General features: G+C 44.5%; 1 protein-coding gene and 1 long non-coding RNA gene across 2 annotated transcripts; both read right to left on the reverse strand.

The window, feature by feature from the left end:
- Positions 1-2,053: 2,053 nt before the first annotated feature.
- LOC116369465 (uncharacterized) lies at positions 2,054-4,964 on the reverse strand. The gene is made up of 2 exons (XM_031819494.1): positions 4,924-4,964; positions 2,054-4,727 (listed from the first exon to the last, which is right to left on the reverse strand). Exon 2 carries the CDS (start codon positions 4,463-4,465, stop codon positions 2,066-2,068), a length of 2,400 nt encoding a protein of 799 aa, XP_031675354.1. The 5' UTR covers positions 4,466-4,727; positions 4,924-4,964; the 3' UTR covers positions 2,054-2,065.
- Positions 4,965-5,117: 153 nt separating this feature from the next.
- On the reverse strand, positions 5,118-5,776 carry LOC116369466 (uncharacterized). The gene is made up of 3 exons (XR_004208631.1): positions 5,590-5,776; positions 5,445-5,481; positions 5,118-5,168 (listed from the first exon to the last, which is right to left on the reverse strand). It is a non-coding gene; the product is annotated as an uncharacterized LOC116369466 (long non-coding RNA).
- Positions 5,777-8,609: the final 2,833 nt, after the last annotated feature.

Consider the following 8,609-nt stretch of genomic DNA (forward strand, 5'->3'; position numbering starts at 1 on the left):
TGTTGCATGTTGCGTTTATATTTTTGTTCAGTACACATTTGAGTGTATTGACTTACCTGTTTCACTGACGGCAGGGGTCTGGTTCTGGGAAGGTGTTGGAGTGCAGTGGTTCTTCTTGTTGACCTTCTTTGTACACTGGGTAACAAACAGTCATTTATACAGTAGGAGAAATTGCACACAAAGGGTATCAGTGTTTACCATCATACTGTACGTAATGAATAAAAATAATCTTAAAAATGTGTATTTTGATGACATTATGTACCTTTTGGTTGAGTCCACAGAGAGCGCTGAATCTTCCTCTCTTCTTTTCCTTTCTACAAGTTGTTGGAAGCCCAGAATTACCTACCTCGTCACTGCCAAGTACATTGTGTGATGACAACTGTGTCATGGAGGGAGGTGAAGAGCTAGCCTCATTGCATTTAGCTAGTAGTTCCCTAGTTAATGATTTGACCAGGGCATCGTCAAATGCATAATCCGTTGACTTCATTGCAACCTGGAGCATCTTCTCTGACCCAAATTCTTGAAGAAGCCCCTTGTAGACAGCCTTGAAAATCTTTTTGATTTTCAGATTCTGGGGGTAGGCTTGAGTTGGTTCAAGGCCTGAGGTGCCACAGAACTCAGACAGAATCCTCTTTGTAAGAACTCTTGATGTTTCACCAATGTCAGAGGATTCCAGTAATGTGAAAGGGGTGATCATTGACAGCAATCTAACAATCAGTAAAAGTACCAAAGAGGTGTCATCATTGCTAGTGGAGTCAAATGATGCATGTTGTATCAGAGTCCATGGCTGATGGAGTTGATGGATGCACAGAGACACTAGACATCTCCAGATCTTTGTTGTCCATCTTAGTTGTCCACCTCTCCTAAAACTTGAATATCCACAGTTCCACCGTTGTGTGTGCTGCTGCCAGACAGAGAGGGTCTAGGCAATGATTTGGAACTAGACTGACGGCAAGTGGTCATGAGAGCCGGTCTGTCAGAGTCAAGTGTTCCAGCATCAGTTGGGGACAACCCATTGATTATGTTCATCAACTCTGATAATTCTTCTGATGAATTGGAGGCCACAGAACAGGTATCCATGACCTGATTGACCATTATATTGGTGAAAAGGCTCTTTGTGTCAAAGTAAACCTGTGAGGAACTAACGGAGATGGCAGAAGAGCTCGGCATAAGCCAACTTGTTTCCTGCAGAGAATCATCAGAGATGATAGTTTGGCAGAAATCGGATCCTTGTGATGGGGGAGGAAGCCAGAAGACAATCTGCTGTAGCAGATGTTTTATTGACTCCGTAGCAAAGGAGTATACAAGGTCAGATGGAAACTCCCTGGATTCTTCAGAAGCATTCAATCCTGTCTTCAGCTTCAAAAGAATAGAGTCAGACACGCTCTTGCCAGCTGGCACAAAAAGAGCCTGTGGGGTGTTGTGACTTTTTATGAGCTCATAAACTTTGTCAGTGAGCTCATGTGAGAAGTTCTGAAGACCGTCCCTGGGGCTGAGTCTCGCAAGTCTTCTTGTAAAAGAAGTGACATCATCTGCAGTGGCTATGTGTTCCGTATCTTCTCTTGGAATGACCTCCATAACAGTGTCAACTATGGCAGAGATGGTTTGCCTTGTGTAATTTGTTGACCCTTGTGAATGAGTTGAGGAGTCACTCATATCAATGACCGAACTCCTAATGATAGGACAATAGATTTCAACAGGCCACTCATTGGGGACTGGAGTGCCTGGAAGAGAATTTGTAAAATCACTCTGGGACCCTCTGGTCATGGCAGAGGTGATGGACAGGGAGGACTTTGAGGAGGATGGCCGGTGTATCTCGTGTCCATCAGTTCTCACCATGTCAACATCCTCCAACATGGAGCCCACGATGGAACGAGTCAAGAGGCCTTTCTCTGAGGTGCTCATCCTCTCTGACATAGACACTCTCCTCTGGATTGTCATCAGAGTCTGACTAATTAAGGCTTTGGAATAATTTACCATGCTGGTCTGGCTGCCTTCATGTTCACTGTAAGTCATTTGTGTAGAAGTAGCTGTTCTGCATATGGATTCGGCATGTTTGGGGGCCTCAACCACATTGTCTAGGAGGACCGGTTGTTGCTGGGCAAAAAAAATCCTTGACCTTGATGAACACATTGTTGAACAGGTTTACAGTGCCTGACCAAATGATCTTTCCTTTCACATTGGCCCCGTTCTGAACACTGACAGGAAGGGTTGAAGCTGACAGGGATCTCTCTAACTGGCCAGACACTGAAGCATCAGACATTTTAGTGATCTGGGGGAAGCTATTAAGGTCTTTAGTGATGCTTATGATGATGTTGGATGCTGCAGAATTGGTGTGCAGAGAAGAGGTGAACAAAGGTGGAGTTCCACTCTTCTGAAGGATTTTGACATCTCTATCATCACCATCGTTACTGGACTCTGCACAAATGTCTGCACTTCTACCATCAAGGCTGGTATTTACAATGCCAATTAACCCTGATTGAAGGATCCCACCAGCCATATGTGAGGCTTTAGTTTGAAACTCCTCAGTACATAGTTTGTCAAAGGCTGTGGATTTAAGACTTCTAGAGGATGCCTCCTCCTCATCATTGTTGATCTCACCATGCAAATTGTCCTGTGTATTGACAGCATAGTCATCAACAGATAAATATGATTTGGAGGCGGCAAGGACGTCAATCTGAGAAACAACGGCATCCAAAAGCTTGGACAGGTCTTCTGTATCTCCTTTTAGGCTAGAGAGGCATTCCTCCATGGATTCCGCAGAGTGATACACAGTGAGGATCTGACTAATGACCTCCTTGGTACAGGTTTGAAGGTCCGCTTGGATTTCAAGAGAATCCCTATTACAAGTCACCTGAGAATCTAAACTTTCACTAGGAGCCTGTTTGAGAGTCTCATCATGTATTGGTGTAACACCATCGATGACCTTTACAGAGTCTTGGCAGGGAGTGAGAAAACGCCTCAGCATTTCTCGAAATCTATGATATATAATACGAGCAGCATGAAGGGTGCTCACTTTTGAAATTCTGAAATTTTCAGAGTGATGTGCCTGCATGGACTGAACAATAGTCTCCACATCTGTTACAAAAGTGTCCAGCAATTTAGATGCTTCAGAGTCTCCCAGTAAGCTGTTTGTAAAGGGGTTGACAGATCTCAGAGCTTCGCTCACTGCCTTTCTAGCCTTTGTCTGGAAAGACACACTGGAGAGTTTCTTCATATTTATAATTGGAAGACTCAGGGTAGATTCACTGTTGGTGGTGCTGTCCTGCAGACCAAGTGGAAAAGTGAGATGGGAGAGACATTGTTCACTGTCTAACAACTCAGATGGTGAGGGGGAACACGAACTGGTGAAATCATTCAAGTCAGACATGATGCCATCCACAAATAGAATGGCCTCCAGAGACTCTTCAGAATCACACTCTCCAACAGAAGATGAGAACTTCTCCATCACCTCAGTCTTATACAAGACAAGAACCTGGCTGGCAATCGCTTTTGTGGTGTCAAGGAGGACTTGGTCTTGCAAATACTTTTTGAGAGCCAAGAGAGGTTTTGGGGTCTCACTTTGTCCTTTTTGTTCATTCATAGATGAGGGGGTTATTAAAAGTGGTTTACAAGAAATGGAGTCCGATGTGTCAGCCTCACCATTACTGGAATGACCGATGTCTAGGCACAAAGTTGGAACGATTGTGAAATAATCTTTTGTGCTCTCCACAAATGTACTTGCGAGATACCCTTTTTCTGGACAGGTAAGAATCCTCTTCAGCGTATTTTTCATGTCGTAGTAACAGCCAACAGTGTAAGACCAGATCTTACTCTGATGGTTTTCAAGAAGGATCTGCTCACTCTGTGCAGGAGAGCAGGATGCCCTGATAGACTGGGTAAGATTGTCCATGTCTGAAACAAAGGTACTTACCAACTCAGAGGCCTCAGGGTCAATCATAAGGTCACTGATCTCACCTATCCGAGGAGTTGGACAAGATGATGTAGTGCCAGAACAACATGATGTACAACCCCTGAATCTTTTAACAATCTCCCGGATCGATTCAGTGGCCTTGGTCTGAAACTCCTCAGTGAGTAGTCTATCCATACTTTGTGTTGACAGACGAAGACTAGATTTGGCACCTTTGATATTGAGGTTGCTCTCTCCTTGTTTTAGCATCTCCTCTGGACTTTTACAAGCTTCAAGCATCTTCATATGGTCAGCAACAACACAAAGCAGTTCCCTCTTGTCGGGGTCATTTTCTTCCTTATTGCTGAAGTTCAAAACAGTGCCACTGAGGGCTGTCATGACCTGTCCTGTTAAATGTGTCATATCCACCTCAACACCATCCTCTCTGAGAACAACAATCTGCTCAACACTCTTCCCATTAATATACATCTGAAGTATGTTGGAAACGCCAGACACCATCTCCTCGACAACCTTGGTTCTGGAGACACCACCACTGGCAAAAATAACAGGGGACATTCGCCCAGAGACGGGAGTTTGGATGGCCACAGAGATTATGGAATTGACCTTCTTTGACACTTCTCCAACAATAAACCGGGATAGACTTTGAGTGTCTACCTGGTCCTCTCTTTGGATACAGAGGACATTGTTCAGCGACTCTTTGAAGGAATCCTGGACACCAGTGAGGAGACTGTCCTCAGTAATCCCAAAAAAGTCCCTGAGTGGCTCAGATGATATAGACTCACCATCTCCCTGAGTATTTGGCAACACTGTCTGAGACCTTTGAGAATACAAAGCAAACAATACAGCATTCCATATTCAATAGTAGACACGGTAGTGACATTAATACATCATTCAGTAATCAGTTAAACTGGTCATTAAGAGTAAACTGTTATACAGATAACAAAACATATTTTCACAAAATGGGTTATGAATAGTTAGGTGAAACCGGTTTCTTTAGGAATGACTGAACATACCCATTACGTGAGGAGCTTGATTTGGCCGTGCAACACCTTGAGGATTTGCTGCTGCCTCTCTTGCGAACCTTCAGGTTTGTGCTAGAGGATCTCTCTGATTCTGTCAGAGACTTGCCGGATACTGGAGACACATGGCTGTATATCCGTACAAAACGGAAAATTGCAGGGATGATGACCTCCAGGATGGCCTCAGATACAAACCGCACAATCTCCAGGCACATCTCTGCAAGCAATGCCCTCATCACCTGTAGGACCGAAACAGTGTAGGTAGATTACTCATAGCCGGGCTCTGAAACCAAGCTCCTCGAAGAGATACCAACAATCTCACATATGTTCATGAGAATCATGAAAGTGGCATACATTGGAAAGCATGAAAAGCAGTAGGCTACTAAAAAGCTCTTTGAATGAAACTGTTTGTGATAATGTGGATGATACTGTAGATAGATAAAAGGCTTGTATCTAATATTCTTGAAACATCTATTAATATATCTATGAATCATTTTCAGGGTTAAGGGACTTACAGGGTCCATCCTGCCAATGCTTAACTGCCTCCATTGCCTATAGGAGATAATTTGATGTTTTTAGCACCAAAAAGCAACACACACAATTTATAAAATCCTCCGGATGACATTGCATTCAAATACTACAATAGAAGTTTGGACATACTCCTCAGTAAGTTTTTCCAGAAACCGGATGATAATCGGGTTGAAGGCATCCGGATCGATTGGCGGGAGGTCAAGAGCCCTGGTCTGACAGGCCCTGGAGACACACTCACTTAGGATCTTCTCATTAGATTGTCCCTGGTGAGATGTCCCCTGAACTGCCATCGCAGAGAATTCCACAGATGTAGAGGGACCTGTGTGCAAAGCAGCATTCACCAAGGTAAAGAAGTCAGAAAACATGTAACCTTCTGAGGCAAATATGTATTAGCCAACTTTGTGAAGTTAAGTAGCCAAGAAAGTATAACATGTGCACTCTGCTATTAGTCCTCTGCTCAATAGATGTCCATACTAAATTACATTTACATGCAAAAGGATTACATTCAGTGAAATTAGAGTTTCATTTATGACCTGCATCAGTGATCTGCTCCACTTTGTTTCTCTTGGTCCTCTTGGCCTAAAAAGACAATACAGTCAATGATATACACGCAGATACTGTATGAAGCCATTCCAATACAGCCCTTTGAGTAGAGCAAGGGTAAGACTGATTGCAGGGCTGTCCCCGACAAAAAAAAATATTTGTCGACCGAGAGTCATCCTTTTCTAATGTTAAAATGTATTTTTCCATATCAGACACAGCCTATGTGTTTGAATACAATCACCTACATAGGCACTGAGCTTGGCTGATGCTTTAAGCACACTGTTTAATTAAATAATTAAGACACACAAATGACTCAAGAAAGAGCCCGATGGTGACACTGTATTAAAAGAAATGACAGCGAGTGCCTGTGTGACAGGTGCACGTTGTCTCGCTCTCCTCGCTACTGCAGCGAAAAGGCACCACATAACAGCAACTGTTTATTGTGCTGTCCATGCTGAAGACGCAATATCATTTCAGCCATTTAGTTTCTTCCTTACAGTTCTGGAAACGTCTTCTTTACAGTTCTGGAAACTTCTTCTTTACAGTTCTGGAAACTTCTTCTTTACAGTTCTGGAAACTTTAGAGTGTTTTCTATCCTAATCCGACAATTATATGCATATTCTAGTTTCTGGGGCTGAGAAATAGGCCGTTTCAAATGGGTATGTTTTTTTAGCCAAAAACGAAAAATACTGCCCCCTACGCGCAAAAGGTTAAGCAAATGTTAAGAAATACCAGTCTGTTCTAACGACTAAAAATGATAAAGCCATTATTACAGCATAGCAAATATTAAAAACAGCCGAATCTGTGAAATTGCTTAATTCAACATTTTGCCGGTGCATGAGGCTTGGTGCTCAGTAGTCTATGCGGTCCCAATAATAACAGTGGAGAAGATGGAGGGAACCATTACCTCATACGTGAAGAAATGGCTGGGTGTCCCACGATGCCTGAGTAACATCGGCCTCTATGGCAAAGGGGTCCTTGAACTACCTCTTACAAGTCTAACGGAGGAGTACAAGTGCTCTAAAGTAAGACTTCAGATGACATTGAAGGACTCCAAAGACCAGACCATTAGCAAGGCTGCACCTCCCCTACAAACTGGACGGAAATGGACATCATCCAAGGCTGTGCAGCAAGCAACATCAGCCCTGAGACACCAAGACATTGTGGGGAATATCCAGCATGGAAGAGGAGGCTTTGGCCTGGCAGCAAGCAAACCAACATTCCATAAGGCAACAACATCTGAACGCAGGAAGCTGGTGGTCGAGGAGGTGCGCAGACAGGAGGAGACTGCAAGAAGTGCAAAGGCTGTCTCTCTTGCTAAACAAGGGCAATGGACGCGGTGGGAAGGCCTGGAGAGGAGAAATATCAACTGGAGTGAGCTTTGGCAAATGGAGGCAAGCAACATCAGCTTCATCATAAGAGCTGTTTATGATGTGCTTCCATCACCAAAAAATCTACATCAATGTTATGGCAAGGACTCGACCTGCCCCCTCTGCCCAGCTCCAGCGACTCTCAGGCATATAATGACAGGTTGCAAGACCAGCCTCTCACAAGGCCGCTACACCTGGAGGCACAATCAGGTCCTCAAGAGCCTGGCTACAGCACTTGAGACCAAGAGGAGTGCAACCAATTCATTACCTCCAAAAACAAGCAATCCCGTCAAAACAACAACATTCATCCGGGAGGGACAGAAAAGGCCCAAGTATCCTCCTATGAAGCCAGAAACTGGACACCTAGCCATGGCCCGGGACTGGAAGATCCTTGTCGATATTGGCCAGCAACTAATTTTTCCATCTGAGATTGCTTCTACCAACCTTAGGCCAGACATGGTACTCTGGTCCCCTTCACGAAAGGCTGTGTACATCATAGAGCTCACAGTCCCGTGGGAAAACTCTGTTGAAGAGGCCTACGAACGTAAGAAACTGCGTTACACAGAGTTGGCAGGAGACGCAACTCAGCGTGGCTGGAATGCAAAAGTCTGGCCAGTTGAAGTGGGATGCAGAGGATTCGTGGCTTCTTCCACCATCAGGTTGCTGAAAGAACTTGGAATCCATGGACAGGCTCTGCGGCAGACCGTCAGAGCAGTTTCTCAAGCAGCTGAAAGAGGCGGCCAGTGGATCTGGATCAAACGGAAGGACCCTTGCTGGGCTATAACTTCATGACCCCCCACCCCCACCTGAGAACCCAATTCAGATCCCTCCAACTTGAGGAGGGTATATGAGGTATGCGGTCAGCTGTAGGGCTGGCTCAGGGAAGAGGACGCCCCTGCCTTGCATAGTCCCGTGGGACATCTTAATTGGGCATGGGACACAAGCTAAGGCTTGATCACCCTTTAGCTGGCCACCTTTGATGAGGGTGTTTAGTGATTAAAGGCCGAAACACCCACTGATTCGAAGGCACACTACTGAGGATGTGTCCCAAAATTGACATCTTAACCCAGTCTAAGAAATAAACCTCCCATGCCACTCTGTCAACATCACGGCAAATCTCATGTGAGTGCATTCCATCTATTGGCACAATGGACAGTTTTTAACATCTCGTCCCGTGTTTTATGATTCTTAAACAAATACTCAAACAGGCAACAGAAGCTATATCTGTCTTACTCC

This window comes from Oncorhynchus kisutch, unplaced genomic scaffold (assembly GCF_002021735.2).
Source record: "Oncorhynchus kisutch isolate 150728-3 unplaced genomic scaffold, Okis_V2 scaffold2203, whole genome shotgun sequence".
Taxonomy (NCBI): Eukaryota; Metazoa; Chordata; class Actinopteri; order Salmoniformes; family Salmonidae; genus Oncorhynchus; species Oncorhynchus kisutch.